Source organism: Dama dama, chromosome 15 (assembly GCF_033118175.1).
Source record: "Dama dama isolate Ldn47 chromosome 15, ASM3311817v1, whole genome shotgun sequence".
In the NCBI taxonomy this organism is placed as follows: domain Eukaryota; kingdom Metazoa; phylum Chordata; class Mammalia; order Artiodactyla; family Cervidae; genus Dama; species Dama dama.
In genome coordinates this window covers 70,391,058-70,417,657 of record NC_083695.1, presented here as the reverse complement: position 1 = coordinate 70,417,657, position 26,600 = coordinate 70,391,058, and the positions used below count along the sequence as shown (strand labels likewise).

The following is a 26,600-nucleotide window of genomic DNA, read 5'->3' as shown; positions in this document are numbered from 1 at the left end:
TCGCCTCGTCTCTTCTCTACCTACGGCATGGAGGGGGTCCCGGCGGTAACCGCAGGCAGCGCGGGCGCTGCCAAGGCCGAGGAAGCCGCAGCCATGCCGCCGCCGCCTCCCGTCTCCCCGCCTGCCCTCACTCCGGCGCCCGCAGCGGGTGAGGAGGGCCCGCCGCCCCTACCCGAGGCGGGGGATCCCGGCTGCTCGGGCTCCAGGCCCCCTGAGCTGGAGCCGGAGCGCAGCCTGGGCCGCTTGAGGGGCCCCTTCGAGGACGAGGACGAGGAGTTGGAAGAAGATGAGGACCTGGAGGAAGAAGAAGAGGAGGAAGAGGAGGAAGAGATGAGCCATTTCTCGCTGAGGCTGGAGAGGGGCCGGCCGGACTCCGAGGACGAGGAGGAGGTATTGATAGCCCTTGTTTGACCACGCTGGCCCTGCTCCGTTAAGGCCGGGCCGGATGTCCCCGCTCGCCGCTGCACCCTTTGGCACTGGAGTCCACCCTCACCTCTCCTTGCGCCGCTTGCTTGTGGCGCGGACTGGCCTGTCCCTGCCAACTCATTTTGTAAGATTCCGGCAGTCACTTAAGCTCCCTCGGTCCGACTCACTCATTATTGAAGCCACTGCGTGCCAGGAATGTAGGCGCCAACGGTACTGTTCTCCTGCCTTCTAGAAGCTTACAGTGGCTGGGAGTACAGTCCAGTTCTACAGGATATTGAGAGTGTGGGGGAAACCCTTCCCCACCTAGTCAATCTCTAATTGGGAAGATTTTTTTTTTTAATTGGGGCAACGCGTACTTCATTGATTCAGACAGTATACCAAGCCAGTCAGAATTTGTGTATTAAACACCAGTATCTGGAAAGTTTGTCCATTTTGTGATAATTCATAAAGTAAGATGCCCTTCATCTGGCAATATACAGTAGCTCCAAAAAGAATGAGATCTTTTTGAAACATTGGTTCATATTGTATTATTGTAACTTTGAGAGTATTTGAAGGGTCTGAGGTGTTACAACTTGTTTCCATGTTGCAAAGTAGACTACACATTGTTAATAAAAAAATTTAGGAATTATGACTTGGTGAGGACTTTTTTTTTTTTTTTTTGGCAAGGACTTGTAACCTGTTTCCATTGCATTTGCAGCGCCTGATCAATCTCTCTGAGCTGACTCCCTACATCTTGTGTTCCATTTGCAAAGGTTATTTAATAGATGCAACTACCATTACAGAATGTCTTCATACATGTAAGTGTATAGTTCATTACATTTCCAAATAATATATTAAGTTTTTGAAATGTCTTGAAAACATTCTAATTCCAACATTTTTTCCCCAACAGTTTGTAAAAGCTGCATTGTCAGACACTTTTACTATAGCAACAGATGTCCAAAATGCAACATAGTAGTACATCAGACACAACCTCTTTACAACATAAGGTAAGAAAAATAAGTAACATTTATATTTTAAGTATACTTTTTCTGAAACATTGAAATTGTGTAGTTGGTAGTAAATTTGTATCTCAAAATGACGAGAAAGGGAAATGCATATTCTTTAAAGAAATACATATAGAGCACTTACTGTGTACCAGGCACTGTGACATCTGCTGTAAACCTTAAAAGAAAAGAAAAAGGTACAGACCTCTTTTCTTGAGAATTTTAATTCCATCACTAAAGTTGATGAAGCTAGTTTAGGCTTGTCATTTTCTGTGTATCTAGAATTCTGTTTTTAAAAGTAATAACAAATATTACTGGCCTCTTTAGAAAAACCTATCTGTCATAGGTCATTGTGGCTTATTAATCAAATTTTCAGTTCATGCTCAGTTTGCTAAGGGAAGAAAAACACTGAAAGTGGACTGCTTTCATTTGTTTAGCAAATGGTATTATGTTTTTACTACTTCATAGAAGAGTATTTTGCAGATGATACACAGAATTTTTAATTACTTTCTCTGCCCTCAAACTCACATTCCTATTTAGGAAATAAGACCAGTTCACATGGAACAATTTAGCAAACTGTTCAAGAGTCTATAATTACTTGTAAGTATGACTACATGTAATTACTTGAAGTTCTCTTAGAAGAGAACCATTAGTGCTACCTAAAAGTAACTCACCTCTGAGAAAGGAGATATTCACTCCTAAGAGAAAACAGTTAACTTACAAACAGCGTCATTCACTCTGTACCAAATGCGTCTTTTCTGAATTCTGAGGTATTCTCCATCCTTTCCTTTTATTAGGTTGGACCGACAGTTACAAGACATAGTGTACAAATTAGTGATCAATCTAGAGGAAAGTAAGTTTATTTTATTACCTAGTTGTAAGTCCCAATATATCTTCTGACTCTACTAGTTACATTTTAAGTGTAATTTAGTCTGTGTTTTATCATTTTTTAGGAGAAAAAAAGCAAATGCATGATTTCTATAAAGAAAGAGGTCTAGAAGTACCTAAACCTGGTAAGTTTGGGTGTATATCATAATGAATTTATAGATTAAAGAATACTAACTTAATAAAATTCACTCCCTTTGAGGTTCTTTTTTGGTGATAGCTGGTTATTTTTTGATCAAAGAGAGAGAAAGATTTTGAATGCAGTGACTTACTGTAATCCAATTTGTAAGGCTTAATGAGTAGAGGCTCTGGAGCTGGATTGTGATCCTGGCTCTGCCACCTTATTAGGTGTATAACTTGGGCAGATGACCTCATTGTTTCAGTTTCTTCTTCTATAAAGCAGGGATAATTGTAGCACTTTATAAAGTTGTTGTAAGGACTCACTGAGTAATGCAAAGCACTTAAAACAGTGCCTGGAACATAGTAACTGCTCAAATGCTAGTTTTTATGGTGATGGTAATGTCACAGTATGGAAGTTAGATTTGAGTTTAAATCCTCATTCTTCCACTTACTATGTGGGTGACTACAGGCAAATTGCCTAATCTCATTAAGTTGAATCTCATTTTCTTTACAGTTAAAGTACATAACAAGTACTTCAATTAAAAAGAAAAGCAATAGTACCTATGCCATGGAATTATAATCAGGGTTAAATATGATAGTGCATATAAAAAGTGCTGAGCATGAGCCCTGGCATTTGTAGTGCTTATTAAGGATTACTCACAGCTATTGTTGCTTTTATGCTGAGCTTTCTCTGTGGCCCTGATAAACTAGCCACATATGTTTGCCTTCCACTATGGAGCGCTCCCCAGGCTTGTCTCTAATTTCACTGGCTTTGACAGATAAGCTAATGTTATTTTAAAAAAGGAGAGTGAGTGCTTTATGATTTTTAAATAGTCAACATAGTTAAATCTGTGCAATTATTTTTCAGAGATCTCAATTTATGAAGTGTTTATTCTAACTCAACTTTTTTGTTTGGCTATCAAATAGCTGTTCCACAGCCAGTCCCTTCAAGCAAAGGAAGAACTAAGAAAGCCTTAGAATCAGTGTTTCGTATTCCACCTGAACTTGACATGTCTTTATTACTAGAGTTTATTGGGTGAGTACCCTAAACCTCTACCTCTGAACTTTAAAATAAAGAAATTTTAAAGTCCCAACAGTTAGAAAGTCATCCTGAGCTAAGGTACTAGAGAGTATCACAATAACTACTTATATCTCTATCATCTGGCTTTCAAAGTCAGCCTTGCTATTATGGTAGAAGGCACTTGGCTACCTCTCCCTATTCATTCCCTGCTTCCCTTAGAGGTTAATAATTACTCTCCTAAAAGTAATGATTGTCATTCCCATGCATTTTTTTATGTGTTTACCACGTGTGTATGTATTACTAAACAATATGTAGAATTGTTTTTGTCCATTTAAAAACCTTAACTGGTGTCATACTATGTTTTCCAACTTTTTTCACTTAGCACTGTATGATTCATCCATGTTAAAATATATAACTAGTTCACTCATTTTCACTGGGTGTTCCCTTAAAATAAACATACCATAATTTATCTTTCCTTGTACTTTGGAGCACTTAGGTTGTTTCCAATTTTTTTTGCTATAGTACACAGTGTTGCTTTAAACATTTTTTTACAGATCTCCTTGTGTCTTTGTGAGATAGTTCTCTAAGAGTGTAGGTTTCTTGAGTCTTAGGATATGTTCAACTTCAACTTTACTTGGTTTTGCCAAATTATTTTCCAAATATTAGATATCTCCCTAATTCATATAAGTTGCTTCTTTCCAATGCTGTAACATATAGTGTACTCCATTATATTGCAGCATTGTTAGACCAACTGTCATCACAGAGTTGGCCTGTATCAAACTGTAGTTTTTGAAATAATTACATGGTTTGCAGGATAAACTAAAATGCCTTTCTTGGAAAATCTAGATCTTCCATTTTATGTCCCTGATGACTATTTGACTTCTCAGTCACTTCCTCCTTATAACTCTAGGCTGCCTGTATTATTTATTTAGTATCTAGCTTGTACTATGTTGTATTTATCTCTTTATGTATTCATCCTGTGTTCTCAAATATTATGGATCCCTGAGAGGTGAGAAACCTTTCTTATGCCTCCACTGAGCCCACTTAGTAGTGTTTTATGATAAATAAAATACAGATTCTTTAGAAGAATAAGAAATCATATAATATCAAACTTTAAAACAGCACTTTCTGTTATTAAAGAATGTGTTCAGCCTAAATGACCAAAAAATGAACTAGTAAGTTAATGGTATGTGGAACATGAGCATGTGCTAGTAACATATGTGCTAGTATGGAACAATTGCCAAAATTCACTTTCTTAAGTGAAAAAAATAAGATGTAGAAGAGAATATATAGCATGTGCTCATTTATGTTTCTCTTAAAAGGGGGTGGTGGACATTGTGTGTATATGTATATATTCCCCCCCACAACAAGGATAGACCATTTCTGAAAGGACATTTAAGAAAATGTTGATAGCAGTTAGTTCTATAAAAGGGCACTGGAGTTTATGAATCTAGGATCAGAAAAAGTCTTACTTTTCATTGTATTTGACTTTTTACTGTGTAACTTGATTTTTAATAAGTTTAGTTCATTAAAATTGAAAATTGAAAGGAATTTGTATTTCTGAAACATTATTTTGGGGAAATGTAACCTTTTCCACTAATGCACAATAGGAACTTTTTTTAAACCTTTTTGGAAAAGTGGCAGTAATGTAAAGATGGCAGATATGTTCCAAGTGTGCTACATTATCTCTGCCTCTGCCAGCAGCACAAATTAGTACTTAATCATGACATGCTTGACCACAGTACTCAAAGTAGTCATTACCATTTACCAGGGCTGTTCGATTTTTAACACATTCCCTGCTGTAGGAAAAAAGAAGCCCTCACTTGGAATAAGAAGATCTCTATTTAAGTCCTAACTCCTTTGTTATATAGCTTTGTAAAATTGAACTAACCACTTGCAGTTAATGCATTAGATGCTTATTAAGGTGCTGCTGTGTGCCAGCGCAGCAGTCTGCTAACTGTTGGGAATGTATTTAAATAAGTCAGCCACGGCCCTTACCCTCATATAACTTGTAGTTTTTAGCTTCTTCAGCTTCCCTGTCTGTAAAACGAGAGAACTGACCCTTGTATGTTGTTGATTATGATGGGTAATCTGTGTACATCAGAAAATAGTCTTTTATCTGTTTTCGAATGGTTATGGGGAAGAAAGCTTCCAATGTGGCAAGAAGTCCTTTTGAAGTCACCAGTCCTCAGAGTTAAATCCCCATGTTTATTACATTGAAAAGCTTGGTGTTACCCCTGAAATCAGGCTACTGAGGGTAACCCATAGGAAGCTCTTTCATGGTAGGACAAATTGCAGGTGAGATTTTTAACCTAATGCAAGTACAAGGGTAAATTTGATCCAGCTAATGACCCTGCTTGAACTGGAGGAGCAAAAATACTTAGCTGGGTTCAGCCTGTGGACAGTGATTTTTCAACCGCTGAAATGGGCATGAAGTGAGATTCCCTACTCCACCTCCAAATTTGGTATGCATCTTTTGTGATCTTAAAGTAGTCTTGTACAGTGCTTCTTTTTGTTTTTCAGTTTCTATGTGTAAGGTAGAAAATTATAAAAAGAAATAATCTTAGGCAGGCAGTATAGTGTATACAGACAAAGCATAACTCAAGGTATGTAACCCTTAGGATGTAGCTTAACTTCTCTGGTCACCGGTTTCCATATTTCTAAATTGGAGATTATAATACCAACTCACAGGATTGTCATAAGAATCTACATGCGGTATTCCTCACATGTCTAAATTACTATAATATATGCATATTGATATAATGCAGGCTTATTCAGAAATAAAGGTTAGTCTGGTGCTGTAATATGTACAGCATCTGCCTGGTAAAGAAAATGGACTCACGTGAGAGTGTATGAGAGAAGATACGGCAAAAATTTAATGTGATCTTAAGCTCAGTGGTGTTTAGTAAACCAGAGAGTTGCTATTCCACTGTATGCTATGCTAGCCAACTAGGGTCTTGTGTTCAGCTCTGGGCACTATATTTAAGAGAGCTGTTGGTAAATGGAGGTGTAATCAGAATAGTAAAAGGTGTGAAAACCATGTCATGTGTGGTGGCAGAAAAACTGAATCTAATTCACAAGAGCACCAAAAGGTGAGACTAGGGCCAGTAGGTATGTTACAGGGAGAAACATTTGATTCAGTGCAAACATTTTCTAAAGTTGCCCACAAATGGAATGAACTGACTTGTCAATAGGAAGCTATCTCTTTAGACATTTAAGCAGAAGCCAGATGCCCATATCATGGATTCTATAGAAATAATTCTTATGATGAAGAAGAGGATGTTTTACTTTATTTGATGTTATTTATTTATCTTTCGGCTGCATGGCTTGCTGGATCTTAGTTCTTCGACCAGGGATTGAACCCACACCCTTGGCAGTGAAAGCACAGAGTCCTAACCACTGGACCACCAGGGAATTCCTGAGAATATTTTGTAACTCTTAAGATTATGTTATAATCTTAGGTTTAAGTCTATATATAATATGTATACATAAATTATGTTTTATATTTATGTCAATATAACATACTTTATAAATAGTTAAAACGTATATTATATTTTAATGTCTTTATATTTGTATTATTAGAATACTCTAGATGATGCTATTGTGACCTTGCCTATTCTTCACATGATAGGAAAGAAAGCATGTGGGCTTTAAGAATTCCCTGGTGGTCCAGTGGTTAGGACTCTGCAACTCTCACTGCCATGACCCATGGCCCAGGTTTAATCTCTGTTCAGGGAACTATGATCCTGGGCAGCATGGCAAAAAAAAAAAAAAAAAGGAATGTGAGCCTTGATACGTACACCTGTGTTTGAAACCCACCTTTATCACTTCCTGGCTCTATAACCCTAAGTAAGTTATTCATCATCTCTGAGCTTAGTTTTCCTTATCTATAAACTGGAGATTCTAGTGCCTGATTTACAGGGCTACTGTGAGGACTGAATGAAAAACATTCATAATATATGAAGACTTAATATAACTCCTGGTGCATAGTAGATGCTCAAAAAAGTTTGTTCCTTGTCTCTTCATGATATGAGTAATTGATTTAATCAAAAGTCTTTGTTCTTGTAGGGGAAAGACAAATTGAGTAAATCATGCCCAGGTGATTATGCTACAAGTAAAACAAGAGGAAATGTAGCAGGTTTCTTGTAAGGACTCTATCTTGTAAATATTACTGTCGAGAAAAAAACACATTAATTATGATAAAGAAAAAGACATTTTACTTTAAACTGGAAAATGTTAGAATGCTATATGTGGGGGAAATCTAAATATTAAGACTGCTTTTGATTCCTGGAAGAAAATACACAAAACAAAATAAACTATGGTATAAAACTGCCTTTACCTTACCACTAGGTGGCAGATATGACAGTTAATTGTATCTGTTCATTTCATAAAGGGTTAGGTGACTGTGTTTTAAGATTAAATTGATGGTTCTCAAATATTTATATTATGTTATTTTTCTGTGTTATATAATTAAATATGTAGTTTAAAAATTGATTAATTTTGCTTTCATTTTTCAGTGCTAATGAAGGCACAGGACATTTTAAGGTATTTTACTCTTATTTTTCATTTGCTTTACAAGAGGGCCCTATAAGACACAAATTTAAGATTAACAATCATGTGGAGACTGTCTTTGATAACAATAAAAAGTGTTTTAGAAATAAAACTTGTTGAAATTTGGAGTATATTCAATAATGCTTTCTTATAGATTTTTGAGAAAAGAGTTATTAAGTAGGGGTTTATTATTATTTCACAACAATGGTCTAAGGAAAAATAAGTGAGTAATTTTTAAAAGTGAAGCCAAATGCTGTGCTGATTTGGTGATTTAAAAATATTTCAAAGCGTTTTTTGCATAGTTGGCATTTAGAGTTAAATATGAACTTATAATTTCATTTTCATGTAACATCTTTGGTTCAGATTAACTTGCCTCAACTTTTTATTTCAATCATTTAGTGAAACTTTAGCAGTAAGAATGAATTCTTCAGTTCTGCTACTGCTAAGTCACTTCAGTCATGTCCAACTCTGTGCAACCCCATAGATGGCAGCCCACCAGGCTCCCCCATCCCTGGGATTCTCTAGGCAAGAATACTGGAGTGGTTTGCCATTTCCTTCTCCAATGCATGAAAGTGAAAAATGAAAGTGAAGTCGTTCAGTGGTGTCTGACTCTTGGCAACCCCATGGACTGCAGCCCACGAGGCTCCTCTGTCCATGGGATTTTCCAGGCAAGAGTACTGGAGTGGGGTGCCATTGCCTTCTCCATTCTTCAGTTCAGAGTTGTCTTAAAAGGCTTTGGTATCACAGGTGCCATTGCACACTGTAGCTCCTGTAGTATGAGTCACTCAGGAAAAGGAGACTTTCTTAAAGGGGGTAAATCAGGCCTTAGAGTTACTTGGGATTATAAAAATATAAAGAAATAACTGACTTTGATCTGCTTAGATTTTCAGTGACTTTGTCAAAGTCTGCACGAAAATATGGGTGAATTATACCTGGTTGGACATAGTGTTTTGTTTTGTGACTGTAGTGGCTTAAAGGACGTGAGTTGATGCATAGGAATAGGTGAGTACTTTTTTGGGCGAAGTATATTATAGGTTTTCCCCAGAGATCATTGTGATGGAGGGGATGCAGTGTTAGGTTTAGTCACTTTTAACCTCTTCTAAGTTGTAAAATACCAAACTTATGATGATAAACTTTAGGAAGTCCTTTCATAGTATGGTGGGTGGGAAAGTAGCATAAAAGTTTCTATATGGGACAAGTATAGTCATAGGCTCCTAGAGTTCACTGAAGACATCTGTGTAGTGACCTGTAATAGCCAGGTGAGCCAACAGAATATAAAAATCTCATGAAGAAAGAACTAAAAATTAAGTTGGAATATTAGCCTATTCCACAAAAGCACATGTGCACTTAGAATATGTATGTAATTCAGAGCCTCACACATCAAAGAAATATGACATTGCCTGCCACCTATGAAGTGTTCTTGCCGAAACAAATGTGAAGCTGATCATATCCCTGGATTACTAATTTACAGGAAATCCAGGGAATACAGGAACTTATTTAATTATTCTGTAGGAATATAATAAGCCAAATCTAGATACTGGAAGACTGCAGGACAAGGACAAACAATTCTGTTTCTTCAACAAATAAAAGGGAAAGACATAAAGAGGGAACATGTAGATAGAATATATTGATTAGAAGAGACTCAAGGGACATCAGTGTATAGTGTTTATTTGGATAGGATTTGAAAACTAAAAAATTTGTGAGACAATAGCCCCCAGTGGTAAGTAACATGAATATCCATCAACTGATGAATGGATAAACCAAATATGATATATCCATGTAATGGAACAGTATTTGGCCTTACAAAGGAATGAAGTAGTGATAGGTGCTACAACATGGATGAACCTTGAAGATATTTAAGTGAAAGAAACCAGGCACAAAAAACCACGTGTTTTTTTATTCCACTTACATGAAATGTCCAGTATAGGCAAAATTATAGAGATATGGAGTAGATTAGTGGTTGCCAGACACTTGGGGGTGAGAGGAGGTTGGGAGTCACTGCTAATTGGTATGCATTTCTTTTTTGGGTGATGTTTGGAAATTAGGTAATGGTGATAGATGCACAACTACATAAATATACTAAAAACCATTGAATTGTATACTTTAAAATGTGGTGAATTTAATGATAAGTGAATTATATCTCAGTAAATCTGTTAAAAAACAAGCCAAGGCCAAGAAAACTTCAAATAGAAGCATTGTTTGTATAAATTTAGTGCATACATTTTGAGGAAACAAAAATATATCTGATAAAAATAATATATACATAAATTAAATTTTTTATTCTCTCTGTAATGACAACCCTAAAAATAAAATCATTTTCTACTAGGTAAAAAAATTGAGACAGTTGGTGAAATTTGTACACTTACTGTAACTGTTACTGCCAAGAAGCAGTTGGGATAGGAAAAGGGTGGGATTTATTTAAAACAAGATTGACTTTGAGTTGATAAAGCTAAGTTTATAGGAGTTTATTTATACTATTATTAAACTTTTGAAGCATTTAGTTTTCAGTGTTAACTAAAGATTCCCGTGTTAATTTGCAGATGTATGTCTGTATGAGGTAATGAATGTATTGTTTTAGAAACAAATGATCCTATTTTTGCATTTTTTGACTGTTTTTACTTTGCTAAAACAGTCTTTTTAAAAAATACTTTCTTAGCTAACACTTTGGCAATCTTATCATTTTTCTTTTAATTCTGCATTTATAGGGGAATTCTAGTTACAGTTTTTTATATTATAGCTGAGTATAAACTACTGCTTAAAAAGCTGCTTTTATTTCTTATTTGGAGTTCAAATAAATATGTCTGGCTAGGATAATGCTTAGTTAAACTTTTCACCACATACACTTATGGCATGACAATCATAAAGTCTGTTTGCTGCATTCACTTTAAAAATATTTCACCAAGCAGTAATACATGTCAGAAAATTTTTCCCAGGAATCGTCTTTTCTGTAACTTTTAATTATGAAAATATTCGAACATACTGAAAAGCAGACAGAATAGAACCTCCATGCATCCATCACACAGTTTTACCAGTTAACTAATGACCAGTTGAATTTCTTTTATAATTCCATCCACTTCCCTTCTTTTTTGGGGGACTTTGCCACGGGCTTATGGGATCTCAGTTTCCGAAGCAGAGATTGAACCCGTGCTATGGCAATGAAAGCTCTAAATCCTAACCACTAGGCCACCAGGGACTCCCCACGCTTCCCTTCTTTCTGATGTTTTTCTGAAACAAATCCCTGGCATTTTGCCACTTCCTCTGTAAAGTATTTCAGTACTCTTAAAAGATGAGTCCCTTTTTTTTAGTGACCATGTATCATACCAAAAAAAACAAGTTACAAAAATGTCAGTGTTGTGAAAGATAAAAATAAAGTGACAGACCTATTCTAGATTAAAGGAAATTAGAGAAGCATGGACAACAAAATGCAGTGTGCATTCTTTCATTAGATTCTGGATTGAAATAAGAACAACATACAAAGGACATTATTAGGACATTGGAAAAATTTGAATTTGGACCCATTTAGATAATTGCATTGTATTGTTATAAATTTCCTGAATCTGTCTATAAATTTCCTAATAATTATAGTTATGAGGGAGAGTCCCTTTATTCTGAGAAGATAACTGCAGGTATATTTAGGGGTAAAATAGCTCAATTTCTGCAGGTAACTTAAAAAATGGGCTTCCCTAGTGGCTCAGACAGGAAAAGAATCCACCTGCGATGCGGGAGGCCTGGGTTTGATCCCTGGGTTGGGAAGATCCCCTGGAGGAGGGCATGGCAATCCACTCCAGCATTCTTGCCTGGAGAATCCCCATGGACAGAGGAACCTGGTGGGCTACAGTCCATGTGATTGTAAAGAGTCAGACACACTGAGTAACTAAGCAGCAGCAACTTAAGAAATAATAAGTATCCATATATGTATACACACATACATATACGTTGGAAGAGATAAAACAAATATAGCAATATGTTAATATTCTAGTTCATAAAGTAGGTGAAGTCTATCTGGATTTTCATTTTACTAGTCTTATAACCTCTTTGTAAGTTTGTGATTTTTCAGAAGATTGAAAGTGGGGAACAAAAAAAGATGTTTCTTGCCAGGTATCTAGTCAGTGTACAAATTTTTATCTTAGTTGCAGTGAGTGTTTTATTTTAAATCAAAATCCAAATAATGTTCATACATTGTGATTGGTTGATAGATCTTTAAATCTGTAAGTTTCCTGTTTCTTTTTTCTCGCAGTTCATCTCTGTTTCTTTTTTCTTGCAGTTCATTGTTGACAAAACTGAGTCGTTTGTGCTATATGGTTTCCTACAGATTGGGTTTTGATGTTGCATCTCTGTAATTTAACAAGTTCTTCTGTCTTGCTTATAAACTGGTAGTTAAGTCTGTGTTGATCATACAGGTGTGACTTGAGGGAACTAAGAATACTTTATAGGTGGGGGTGTTTTGTCCACCTGGAGGCACATGATGTCTGGTTGTTTGTGTGTGTGTGTTTGTGTGTGTGTGTGTTTGTAATGCTCACAAGTATTGGTAGTCAGTGTCAAGTCTGTTAACTTAATAGGGTTTGGAAAATGATGTTGTTATTCCTCCTCTGTTTATTGAGATACTTCTATAAGGGAAACTTCTGATTAGCCAGCAATACCATTCATATAGGAAAGAAAGGATAAATGCTGATTCTTTCTCTTTACTTATCAGGTTCAAAATAATGAGTTGATTCTTTAGCATGCTCCAGTTATAATCAGTGTTTTTGTTTAACTTTGCGTTTAAATATATTTGTGGTTTAAATCCATCTTAATTATCTATTTTGATGTTCAAATTGTCATATCTTAAGATAATCATGGCTGTAATAACAAGATATTTCATATTCAACTCGTACATCTCTTGCCCCAGACACAGAATCGGTCATTTCTCCAAGGTATCCTTGAGTGGTATTTCAGAATTACAATCTGGTTGCTAGGGATTTACCTTGCCACTGGGTTGGTAACTATTTTCAATTGACAGAGGCAGGAATTTTTTCAAGGTAAAATGAGTTGATCTTTTTAAAAGATATTTTTAGTAGTATGCATTTTCTATAGCCAGGAAATAACTGAATGTCTCTTAAATCTCCCTATAGATTTTATCTCATTACTCCAGCTTTCTTATCAAATTGACCTTCTGTGTTAACAGGTGGTAGGGAAGATTATTGTGCTTAATTTCAAAGAAATATAATTCTTCTGGGAAATTTTACTTTTCTGTTTATGTGCAGATGGTAGGAGGCTATTAAATGTAGCAGGAAAAAAAACTAAGTTGACCATTTAGGTGAGAACTGGGTTATATATAGCCTTAAGAAAAAAAAAGCAAAAATCAGAAGGTACATTTTCTTCTAAAAAAGCTGGATCTGAAAATTATAGCAGAAAAAAGCATTACCTAGTGAGCCTGGAGTATGAAGACTAAAGGTAACCATGTGAGAACCCAACTTTGAAAGCTAAGGCCAATGTTTTCTTTCAGATGTTGGCAGATTTCATAATTCTGTTCTGGATAATCTAAAAAGTACAGTATGGGTAACCTCAACTAAGTTGGATTAATCTTAACAAACACATAGGGGTGAAGTGCTCATCAAGAACTAGAAATGAGGAATATTGAACTATCCACTGTTGGTATACCAGAAGCCTACTATTAAGATGGTAATGAGAAATTGACCTTCAGAAATGGACTTGTTGCCAGGCAGGTCTAGCTAGATGACCCAGAATTGCAGCTTTTCAAGGCTTGGTAGGATTCAGGCTATTCCGGCAATGGTACCTACAGTGCAGTACCTTCATCAAGATTGCACTTGGAGCACTGCTGTTTCTGCTCCGTAGTGAGAAAGACTGCCATAGATTTGCAAGATGATTCTTACACCTGTGTTAAAAAAACATGAACCTTTGCCATTTTTGTCTGCATTGTATCAGTATCCATGATGACAACTAGGCCCTCTAATTACATTCGTTCACATAAAGGAACACAATAAATCAGTGCACTAGTAATAACTAAGTACATACTGTGTGCCAGGAATTATTTATAGTTATTTACATATATTAGGGCTTCTCTGGTGGCTCAGATGGTAAAGAATCCACCTGCAATGCAGGAGACCTAGGTTCAGTCCCTGGGTCAGGAAGATCCTCTGGAGGAGGAATTGGCAACCCACTTCAGTATTCTTGCCTAAGGAATTCCATGGACTGGGGAGCCTGGTGGGCTACAGTCCACGGGCTCAAAAAGAGTCGGACACAACTGAGCAACCAACACACACACACACACACACACACTTACTTTTTTAACACCCTTTCCTCATGATAATTCTGTGAGGTAGGTGCTGCTAGTATTTCTGCTTTGCAAATGGGGAAATGGAGACACAGAAAGCTTTAGCAAGTTGTCCAAAGACTTGCAGCTAGAAAATTACAAAACCAAGGTTAAAACCCAGGCAGTCTGCCTCTGGAATATTTGCACTTAATATGCTATCTGTTGCACTATGGTATTTAGGGATAAGGCTATCGTTAGGAAATTTCTTAAGAAACCAAATTACAGAGAAGAGAGCTGAGTGCTGTTACATGGGACAAATACGTGCTTAACCTGCCTGAGTCCTTTTGGTAACAATTCTAGGATTCCTTTTTGCTAGTTCTAGAAAAATACTTTATGTTTTCCTAAAAGATGCCTTTTAGTTCTTATTACCCCAGCTTTTCATTTTTGTTAATAGTAATATCCTTTTATGCATGAGACAAGTGCTCTGGGCTGGTGCACTGGGAAGACCCAGAGGGATCGGGTGGAGAGGGAGGTGGGAGGGGGAATTGGGATGGGGAACACATGTAAATCCATGGCTGATTCATGTCAATGTATGGCAAAAACCACTACAATATTGTAAAGTAATTAGCCTCCAACTAATAAAAATAAATGGAAAAAAAAATAGTAATATCCATTTAATTGCCTCAGAGAGAGAATAGCAGGGTAAGCATTTAGTTTGTTTCTACTTTAAAACCCTATGGTCTCTCTACCCATCACCTTGGACCATTGGATCAGATTCCAGCCATTTATGTTTAGATGTTAATCTTTTTATTTTCCACTACTGCAAGAAAATTTCAAACTCATACAAAGTAGATGATAGTAAAATGAATGCCTGTGTATGTGTATTACTTAATGTCAATAATTATAAAATCATGGCCAATCTCAGTTTATCTTTACCTTTATCACTTCTCCTATATAATCTTCAAGCAAATCCAAGACTATCGTTTTATCAGTAAATAATTCAGTTTATTTCTGAAAGATGAGGACTTCTTATAAAAATATAATAATGATGCTATAGTTTTAAAAATTAACAGTAATTCCTAATCAAATATCCACATGCTATTTAAATTTCCTATGAAAGTTGTTTTATAGATTTTTTAAAATCGGGATCCGAATAAGATCCATATATTGTAATTGGTTGATATCTCTTATTTATAGGCCTTATATCTTTTTTAGTCTATGGATTCCTCCTACTCTTTGGTTGTTTTTTTTTTTCTTGCAGTTTTTTTGTTGAGGAGGCCATGGTCTTTTAGACATTGAATCTTGGGTATTCACTGCAATAAATTTTGCTCTAAGTTTTAAAGCCTTTCTATTAAAAAAATTGTTGACATTTTTTAGAGGAGAAGCTAAGCAAAAATTCTTTTTTTGTATGGGATAGATAAATTAACTCAAACTTTCTTTTGTAAATCTTTTGAATCATCTTTGCTGTGAAATGTGTTTTAAGGTTTGTGCATTTTATGTATTTTTCACCTGAAATTGGTTTGTTTGTTTACTTTTGTAGCCATTGGAAAAGAAGTTTGTCCGAGTTTCAGGAGAAGCAACTATTGGACATGTAGAAAAATTCCTCAGAAGAAAAATGGGTCTTGATCCAGCTTGTCAGGTAGAGTATATGTATATAAGAAGTCAGGGGAAGGGACTGACTTCCCTGGTGGTCCAGTGGCTGGGACTTCACACTCTCAATGCAGAAGGCCTGGGTTCAGTCCTTGGTCTGGGAACTAGATCCCACATGCTGCAACTAAGACCTGGCACAGCCAAATAAAAATAAATATTAAAAAACAGGGGAAGTTGTGAGATTACCTTTAGCATATTGAAGAAGGAACTGTCTCCAGAATTTCATGCAGTGGCTTTTGTTTTATGACATTGTAAATATTGTAAGTAGTAATTGAATATTGGCACACAGTGATCCCTACCCCCAAATTTTAATCATATTTGACTTCCTGGCTGTCTCTTGCTGCCATTGATTACCATCTCTGGGTGTCAAAGAAAAGCTGAGGATATGAGAATGATTAAACAGCTTCTAGAGCCTCAACTCCAGCTTTTTTCTTTTTGATAGTAGAGCAAAAGTATACTTTTCTATCCATTCAGTCTCTTCAGAGGCCATCCTTGTATCAGTATCTAGCTCAGGACACCTAGAAAAGTGAAATATCTATCTAGTATAGACCCTTATTTTTCTAAGGATTGAAAAAGATCTTCTTCCATTGTAGTTGTATAATACTCTCTTTTGTAAGATGAAAATCTCAAACACCATGTATTATTGAATATAAAGTGTAAGTATACTCATAGTTTAGTAATGTGGGCCAGTGAAAATGCACATTTATATAGTTTTGCTGTTTCATTAGTCAAATTTAAAAGGGATTTTTTGTTATTCTTCATCATGTGTAAAATTTTACAGAATAACTTTTTTCTAAAATACCTACTTACTATAGATTAAGTTAGTAAATATTTTAAAACTAGCTGAAATTTTGCTATGCTTTTAGTATCAATATCTGTTGGTACTAAATATATATTGTTCAGTCGTGTCCAACTCTTTGCAACCCCATGGACTGTAGCCCGCCAGGCTCCTCAGTCCGTAGGGATTCTCCAGGCAAAAATACTGGAGTGGGTTGCTGTGCCTTCCTCCAAATATATATTAAATGCAGTTAGATGTGACTTCCCTTACTGACTTTGACATAATGCTAGCTATATCTAATGGTAGCTGAAAACTGGAAATGACTTATTTATTACCTTTATTCTTAGTCTTTTGGTGAGAAATAGATAGCTGTTTACAGACTCCTGAACAAAGAATTGTGAGTGACCCCATAATAGTCTATTATTTCTAAGAGCAGAAATCAGAAGAGTTGCACCTGATTATATAGAATAAGAAGTGGCACCCAAGAGGCTTTCTTTAGGGTATAGATTACTTCCTCTGGGGCTAGATATTGATTGGAGCCATTGATAAATTTCACATTTGATGTTTTAAGAAATTCGGTTGCCAAAACTCTAAATTGACTCTATTGTATAAAAATGTGGGTTTATTTTTTTCCTCATTTCATAGAATTCAAGGCTTTTAACACTTTGAAATTTGTTTCAGTCTTTAATTTTCTCTCTCAGCTCTTGGTTCTCTAGGTAAATATTTTTTTCTAATTCAGGTACTATATAGCTGGTAACATTCATAAATTACTATTTCACCAAAATGTTAAAATAATAGAACAGATAATTATGCAGACCCATTTGTGACTAAAATTGTTGAAGCTTTCTAAATCTAAGAGAAAATAAACAAGAGTTAATTCTAATATGAATGAAACATTGAGCTAGTTAACCATTCAGTTCAGTTTAGTCACTCAGTCATGTCCAATCCTTTGAGACCCCATGAACTGAGCACACCAATGGTTAATAGTTAACCATTAGACAAAATAGTTAACCATTAAACAATTCTTGATCAACCCAGTCACTTGAGTCTTCTGTGCTGACCTTCTTTAAAACCATTTAGTTCCAAATAGAAAATGTATGCTTTGTTTACAGATATATGACCTTCATGAATGGTTATTTACTAGCAGGAATGAATGATTACTAAGGGATTGTTAAATGATAAAATACCTTTAAAGATATTATTTATTTGTGGCAGATAAAAATAAAAAAGGAAGATAGTTCTGAAAGATAAAAAAATATATAGATCACGTGTTCTTAAGAGATTTAAGTTAATTCAAATCAGAAATCAGTAATTATCTGAGTGGATTTTTTTTCATATAGAGACCCCAGTGTCTTTGAATTATCATGATTGACTTAGTGGTATTTTGAATTTATTCATGTCTTACTATATCTTCTTCTTTTTCGTGTTTTTTTTTTTAAACCAACTCTTGTGGGATATTCCTTTGTACATCATTTGATCTTATTTTTGGTTTTATAAAATGCTTATCACATTTATCACTAAATATTTTCTATGTAAAAAATGTAGTAGTAAATTTTGAATTCCATCTTGTAAGATAGGTTTTTTTCCTTAAGATTTATTTATTTACTTTACTTTTTGGCTGTGCTGGGTCTTTGTTGCTGTGCGCAAACGTTCTCCAGCTGCCCTGAGCAGGGGCTGCTCTTCCTTGCAGTGCTCGGGCTTCTCACTGTGGTGGCTTCTCTTGTTGCAGAGCATGGGCTTTAGGCACATGGACTCAGTAATTGTGACACACGGGCTCAGTAATTGAGGCTGTGCACAGGCTTAGTTGCCTCAGGTATGTGGGATCTTCCTGGACCAGGGATAGAACCTGTGTCCCCTGCATTGGCAGGGGGATTCTTAGTCACTGGACCACCAGGGACGTCCTGATAAGTTCCTTTTTATTATTATTTATTTAGTATATTACCTTAACCCTTAACCATACCACTGAATTGTTTCCAAATCATTTATCTTACGGAGATTCCAATCTGTCATATGGTATATCCCTACCATTCATTTACTATCTGTTAACATTAAATTGAGCAATCTATGTGCTTGGCATCCAGTACAGACATGAGACAGAAAATTCATGCTGTCAGGCAACTCAGAATTGTGTGGGAAAGATATAAAATGACAATAGGCTATGATGAGTGCAACAGGAGCACAGAGTGAATGATTTAGCTCTGAATTTGTCAAAGGATTTGCAGAATGGATTTTTTTTTTTTCTTGGCCAGATAAAGAAAAGAACTTTCTATCAAAGAAAAGCGTATATATGAACAAAGAGGGATGAGTGTGGCACTGGCTCATTCAGTGAAAAATTCTGTCTTGGAAGCTTTAGTGTGATCTTGCTTTTAAAAAGTTAAGGATTTTTTTTTTTCCCTTAAGACTATCTTCACATTCTGATTTCTGCTCTGAGATTCAGAAATATTGTCGTTATCCTTCCTGTCTAAGACTTAATACTCCAGAGGTTAGAAAGATTATGCCGAAAGGAGTTAACAAAGTAGACCCGAGGCTGCTGTCTGTAGAAGGGCTGGCTTACAAGGTTGGCCCTTGCCTAGCATCTAGGGAGCTGGCTTGTAAAAAGTTCCCTGCACTAATATGAAAACTTACCTAACTATTGCATGTTTCCCTGTGCCTGGACTGAACAAACAGTGAATACCTGCTTTGCTTCTGGGAGTCTGGAATTTGATAGTTGCTAGGCAGAGAATGCCAGCATGACCAGGCCTCAGTAAAAACCCTAAACTCTGAGCCTCGAGTGGGCTTCCCTGGCAGAGACACCGCACAAATTGGCTGCATTTCTACTGCTAGAGAAAAGAGTACTGTGGGAGTGTTGCTTCCTGGACTGGGAGGGAAGAGCAAAGAAAGCCTGTGCATGGATTTCTGCAGACTCTCCCTATATCTTTTTACCTTGCTGATGATCTGACTATATCCTTGCTGTGTTGCTGTAGTAAATCATAACTCTGAATATGCTGAGTCCTTCCACCAAATTATCAAATAATTTGGGTCATATTTGTGACATCCTCAAAGATGTGACTCTGTTTGAATGAACTAAGTTAATCAACAGGTAAAGTGAGAAGCAGTTTAAATGTTTCTGAGGAGAATGGATATATAATTTATGATATATTTCATAAAATGGAACACTGTGCAGTTATTAAAGTCAGAGAGTTAACTATGCGTTCCAAAAGATGTCTGTGGTATATTAAGGTTTTGGTGTTTGTGTGTGTGTATGTTTTAAGAATATGTAGAACAAAATATGTGACATGATCCCATTTCTATAAAAATAAAATCCCTGCATGCACACGTAGCATCTAGGACCATGTGCATCAAACTGTTAGTAACTGGCTAACCTCTTGGGATGAAGTTGAAAATTTGTAGTAACCAAGTCATAAATGTATACCATATGGTGAAGCCCACTAAGAGTGGTGGTCTCTGGACTGGTGGATACTTAGTAAAAACATAATGTTAGTTTCTAAGTTCTGTAATTTTTCTTGGATCTAAGTTCTGTGCACATCATTAGCTGTTACTGCCTTCAAGTCCTTTGCAAACAGATATTGCTCTACCAACTTTAAAACTGGTAAGCATAAAACAAGAGTTGTTACTAATTGGAGGTTATTCATTGTGAGATAGCACAGGGCTTGACAAACTGACCCACAGGCCAAATCTAGCCTGCCATCTTTTTATAAACAGTGTTTTATTTTAACAGCCATTCTGTGGCTGCTTTTATACTACAGTGATAGAATTGAGCACATGTAACAGTGATCTTGTGGCCTACAAGCCTAAAATATTTATTATCTAGCCCTTTATAGAAAGTTTGCCAATCCCCGGCATGCACTGATTTTTGGAGAAAGATAGACCTGGAAATAGACCTGGGTTCAGATCTGAACTTTGCTGCTTACTGGCTTTGTGATTTTAGGAAAATTTAATGTCTTTACTTCTTAGCATCCCTGTCTGCAAAGTGGGAATTAGAATACCTAACTCACAGGAATGTGAAAATGATATGAGATAACATATGTAAAATAAATAAATGTAATTATGCTGTGCATAGTGGCTGCTCAGTTAAATGCAGGTGCTTTTTTATTCTTACCCAAGCATGCTAAAGGTTTTAGAGGGATTAACATGTTGGCATTGTGTTGGATTTTTAGAGTAAACAGAATTTGAAGTTAGGAATCTGGTTAGGAGATGATTTCAGTGGTTTAAGCCTGAAGGCAGCACTTGAAAAAATGATATGAATGTAAAAGGTATTATGAAGAAAGAAGAAAGAAGCTACACCTGTAGCTTTTTGCATGTGAGATTGCATGTGTAGCTGATTGCATGTGAGAAGAAAGGAAAAGGAAAAATAGGAGTTAAGAGGTGATACTCTGGTTTGGAGCAGGGAAGAATCTCGTGCTATAAGCTAAATAGGAGTCTTAGGAAACGGAGTCTCTTAAGTGGTATGTGTTAATAAGATGTTGAGGACCTGTTCCCATTTTGAAGCAGTGGAAAAGGAGTACTCAGTAAAAGAGTATATAAGGACTTCATTTCTGTTTCTAGCAAGTGAATATACTGGAATCATATACAATATAGTATATGACTGTACAACCATATTGTCCTGTCTAGAGCATTCAGTATAAAAGTAGATTTATCTTAGAGCTTTGACATTACTGAAAAGGCTGAAAAGACCTTGTTAAGATTGTTCTGCCCATAAAACACAATGCCTTATTGTGTACTTTATATCAGTGTTAGACTTTTCATTGTTGGAAAATGAGATATTCCTTAATAAGAAAATCATTCAAACAACTAAAGTTTGACTTTTGAAGCATTATAAGCCCTTAATCACTGTGTCATGGAACTGTTTAAAAATGTAATTTTCTGTGCCATCTTATGTTGAACATATCAAGTATGATTTAACTTGTTCTGAGAGATTCAAGGAAACCATTTGGAATATCTGCTGTGTTCTGTGTTGTGCCATGTCCTCTATGCTCATTCCATTTTATTTGTAAATAAACTCTTTCGTAAGAGCATTAATCAGTCTAAAATAGTTAAGTCAGAACCTCCCTGGCAGTCCAATGGTTAAGACTCTGTGCTTCCAGTGCAGGGGATATGGGTTCAATCCCTGATTGGTGAACTAAGAGCCCACATGCCATGGCCAAAATAAAAAATAAATAAATTAAAAAAAATAGCAAAGTCTAGTCTAAAAATAATTACGCTGATCTTCCTCTTTTTAAATATGGTTTTTTGAAGCAGGAAAGCAAACTTATACTCTTATTTGCCTGTAGGTAGACATCATCTGTGGTGATCATTTGTTAGAACGGTATCAAACTCTAAGGGAAATTCGACGTGCAATAGGTGATGCAGCAATGCAGGTAGGTCTACCATATTTATGCCCAACGGGTAAGTTATTTAATGAAAGAAGCGTGTTCCATGTTATCAGGGTTTTAATAAACATTCTATAATTAAAATTACCTGGACTATAATAAAGCTAATGTTTACTGGATGCTTACTGCGTGTCAGGTACTTTTCTAAATGATTTGTAATGATGAGCTCTCTTACTCATCATAGTTTTATGAGATAGGTATTCTTTTATCCCCAGTTTTAAAGATAAGGAAAGGTACAGGTAAAGTACCTGAATTTCCTTGGAGCTCAGACGGTGAAGAATCTGCCTGCAATGCGGGAGACCTGGGTTTGATCCCTGGGTTGGGAAGATCCCCTGGAGGAGGGCATGGCAAGCCACTCCAGTATTTTTGCCTGGAGAACCCCATGGACAGAGGAGTCTGGCGGGCTGCGGTCCATAGGGTAGCACAGGGTCGGACGTGACTGACGTGACTGAGCACGCACAGGTAAGGTACAGAAAGGACCTGTGACTTATCCACAGTGAGTGAGTGTGTGACCCAGGGCTCAAACCCCAGGCAGTTTGACTTTAGAGCCTTTTCTTCTTCTCTGTCCCGTACTGCAGTAGAGCTTTGAAGACTGCTGGGCAAATGTATCTGCAAGGACGTGTCTTTAAGAAAAATTTGCAGATACTCATTAGTCTGTAGAGATTTCACATACCATTCCTAGCTCAGTTGGTGAGAAGCCATGGTAACTGTTACGGTGTTTTAAGTAGCCTATAATATGAGTGGGAAGTATAGTGTGAAATCTAATAAGGATAAATGAAAGCAAGATAAGACCTACGATTTTAATGAAGACAAAAATCCAGTTTCTTTTGGAATTTTGCCCTCTAGTTCTGAAATCCATTGGGGAATCCAATAGATGACTGGTGTATGGAGATTAAGTACCTTGCCCAAGATCACTTGGTTAGTTAGTGGTAGAATCAAGGTTCACCTGTTGAAAAAGTTGAACTTAAAGCTTAGGGTCTTAATGAAGGGGTAGCTGAATATTTATTTGGGTAATTATTTGATTATTCTTACATGCTTTTAGAAATATAGCACTGTACTAATTGTTTACATTTTAGTAACAAATAATTCAAAAGATCTTCATAAAATACAAAAGTAAAATTGTTGGCTTAAAAAAAAAATTGTTGGCTAAGTAAAGCATACTTAAAGGTATAAACAAGACATTTCCTAAGATTTTTATAAAATCAGACTTCAGAAATCTTAGAAAATATTGTCTTTTTTAAAGTTAAGCTTGATTAGAAATATAAAAAGCTAGGCATAAAATCCCAAAGTCAATGGAGTGGGTAGAAAGTATGACTTCAATTTAAAGAATATTTTTAATTAAAGTCCTCATTGATAACTGTGTAAGTGTCATGTAATCTCAGGACCTCTTAGCTAAATGAATAATACATCTTTGCAGTGGGAAAGCTAGGATGTAGCAAGTGAGGTAGAGAGTGGGAGGAGCTCAGATCTGACAGTTAGAATAAAACCATGCAGGACTTTATAGGCTGTAGTATGAACTTTGGATTTTAATTGAATGAGGTGGGAAACTCTAGATTGGAGAGATTTGAGCCAAGGACAGAAGAGACATAATCTGATTTATCTTTTAGAGGATTTACTCTGGTTCGATTGTTTAAGAAGACCATGAATGGAGACATCTAAATATAAAATATAAATAATATTTATATATTCCTGTATATTTATCAGAATATAAACATAATAAATATAGATATAAATTTGAATTATAAAGATTATCTCATTTCGTAAAATGTAATTTTATACATGTATTGAAGTTGTTTTGAGATTTTAAACGGCTTGTAATTCTGAAACATAACTATATGCAAAAAATCGACATTCTGTAAAATGTAATTTGTATTCATGTAAATGTGTTAATAGGATCCTTCTGTGTGTGTTAGAATACAAATTCATTTACTTTGATTAGACTAATTAGTCTAGAAGAGATCTGATGATCTGTAGGCCAAACATGGTGTGGGATTGATTATACTTTATTTGGCTTATTCTGTGTTTTAAATATTTTTTGAGTTTAAATTCCTTTAGCTAAGCATCTGCTATGATTTACCACTGGTCTCAAGATACCCTATTTGACTACTTAACTGACTCACATATTCATTTATGGTACTTCTCTGGCTTTTGTGGGTATTTGAATTTGTGAACCCCTTTCTAGAATTCTGATGAGTTTTCACTAGAGTTGCCAGTAACAGAAGCCAGATTGCAGTGAGTTGAATAGTGAATGAGAAATGAGGAAGTGGAGCCATGAAAAAGCTTAATAAAGAAGAAAGAAAGGGTGATAGCTAGAGCAGGGTTGGAAATGCAAGGCGTGTATGCCACCACTCCCGCTAAATGTTGCTCAAAGTAGGCCCATTGCCCATGGCATACTTTCTCAATGAGTCTTCTTTTTAAGCTAGTTTTTCAGTTCATAAAGTTTTTCAGTTCATAAAGAAGTCATTCAGTCATGTCCGACTCTTTGTGAGTCCATGGACTGTAGCTCACCAGGCTTCTCCATCCATGGGGTTTTCCAGGCAGGAATACTGGAGTGGGTTGCCATTTCCTTCATAGTAGATTACAAATAGCACCTTAAAAAGGTAGGTTGCTTGCTGGGTGCAGCTTTGGTGAGAGCACAAAGAATCAAGACCTGATATCAAGAAAGGAGACATAGAAAGACTCATAAACATGATATCTGGAGTCATTTAGTGTTGAGTTAAGTTTCCCAACAAGCCCAAAGGACATCACTGTGTTATATAGCTCAGTACAGTTACAGTTCATAATGATGACTCTGGGTATCAAAGAAAGGGTGAATTGTACTGAACATTCTTCAAGGAGGAAGTAAAATGTATCATGTATTAAATGGGTAAGAGTTCTGAAGTTTTCTCACTTACTTTAGTTGTAAGCTGCATTTATATGGGAAATAAATGTTTTATTTCCTAGCAGACCCATGATACTCTATGATAATTGAGTCTTTCTTAGAGAAATCCGAAGTTGGGTGATATATTAAGCAATCTGCAAAAGGAAAAGTTTTAGTTCTTTTTGGAGAACTGTTTAGCCATAAACAACCTTGACAAACTGTGGATACTGGTAGTTTCAGGATTTTCTTCTAAGAGTCATTAAAAAGGCACACTAGCAGGGAGTGTTTGGTTATGAGGTGAGTAGATTAGCAAGTTTCTTTATCTTGGACCTTTATTCTCTTTAAATCAAAGAATTTCACATTAGTGTTGGGTTATGAAAAATAAACTGTCTTTGGCTTGATCATATATGTAAGTGGTTTTCAAGTAACTGCAGAACACTTTTTTTTTTCAGGATGGTCTGCTGGTTCTTCATTATGGACTTGTGGTTTCTCCTTTGAAAATTACTTGAAGATTGTAAGATTATTAGGAGTGGGTGAACAAAATAAGGAGGCTTCTGCAGGATTGCATTCTCACCAAAGATTTCCATGAAACATGTAATTGCTATCATTTTGTGCTGTTTGGGATGTAACTTATCTATTTTCAGCACCAAGAATCATAGGAGTCTTATAAATCATAGGATTTTTAAGTATAACTTGGAATGATAGAATGCGTCTGTTTAGTGAAAGATCTGTTTAGTGAAAAGTCTCTCTAGTAAGTGACTATATAAAAAGCATCCATAGCTCAGGGGGAAATTTTTTAAAGCATTTACTTTTTATGATTTCAGATACTTTGATATAGATTTTGTTTCCTAATCTTTGAGGTAAATCAGTCACTGTTTTTGTCTTCATTGAGCCATAGCCCTTTCAAGTTGGTGATTGGGATTCTGCTCTTTGGAATGGCATCAGTTGGGCAGTCATCCAATTGGAAAAGGAGTGTGCTTTTGAACTGAAAATTTAAAACCAGACTTTGTTTGTTAAATTACAGAATGTACCTCTCAGACAAAGACCAAAACTATAGACCACTTTTGTATGTTGCCATCATATTTTGAACTTATGTCTTTTTTTTTTCTAACCAGCAACACTACTAAAGAGATATTATCCACTTCTAAAAGGGATGAATTATAAATTTTTTTGTGTGAGGAGGCTGTCCCTTGTAGGGTTTAGGTCTTCAGTATAATGAAGGCACATTTAACATACCTTACAACAAGGGGTGCCTCTTTGCAACATTTTTTTGATTGTTAGTTTGATTAACATTAATTTTGAGTACATAGTATGATTGTCAGTACCTTGTAATGGTACTGCTTTTGAAAGTAATTTAAAAATTTGAGTGAATTTAAGGTTTACAGAATACTTGATCATTGTTTCCTCAGTAAGTCAGTTTAATGTTCATTTTCCCATTTGTTGCTGTGATAAAGAATACGGGTGTTTGAGAGCTCACTCAGTTGCATGCAAAAATTTCCATTTTAAAGATTATTTTGCCTAAAATTAGCATTGTGATGCTTTAAAAGAAATATTTTGTAGACCTTATTTCACTGTAAAATTTCTGAATCTGCATAAAAGCAATTATAATTGGAGGAAGATTGGTGATTGTTTTATAAAGAATTTATGAATTCTGTATAAATTTCTTCTAACATTTAATACAATTTTTTAATAAAATTTTATTTT

The 26,600-nt window shown here is 35.9% G+C and overlaps 1 protein-coding gene across 1 annotated transcript; it reads left to right on the top strand.

Annotated features, from left to right (window-relative positions):
* PCGF6 (polycomb group ring finger 6) lies at window positions 1-26,600 on the top strand. Its single transcript, XM_061162520.1, has 10 exons — window positions 1-390; window positions 1,124-1,223; window positions 1,316-1,412; window positions 2,207-2,262; window positions 2,363-2,422; window positions 3,342-3,450; window positions 7,953-7,980; window positions 15,780-15,878; window positions 21,938-22,024; window positions 25,349-26,600. Exons 1-10 carry the CDS (start codon window positions 28-30, stop codon window positions 25,403-25,405), a joined length of 1,056 nt encoding a protein of 351 aa, XP_061018503.1. The 5' UTR covers window positions 1-27; the 3' UTR covers window positions 25,406-26,600.

Excerpts from the sequence above, each read along its gene's own strand:
- PCGF6 (XM_061162520.1), top strand. The coding sequence starts at position 28 with ATGGAGGGGGTCCCGGCGGTAACCGCAGGCAGCGCGGGCGCTGCCAAG. Across the intron at positions 391-1,123 it reads ACTCCGAGGACGAGGAGGAG|CGCCTGATCAATCTCTCTGA; the intron begins GTATTGATAGCC and ends TTGCATTTGCAG. Across the intron at positions 15,879-21,937 it reads GTCTTGATCCAGCTTGTCAG|GTAGACATCATCTGTGGTGA; the intron begins GTAGAGTATATG and ends ATTTGCCTGTAG.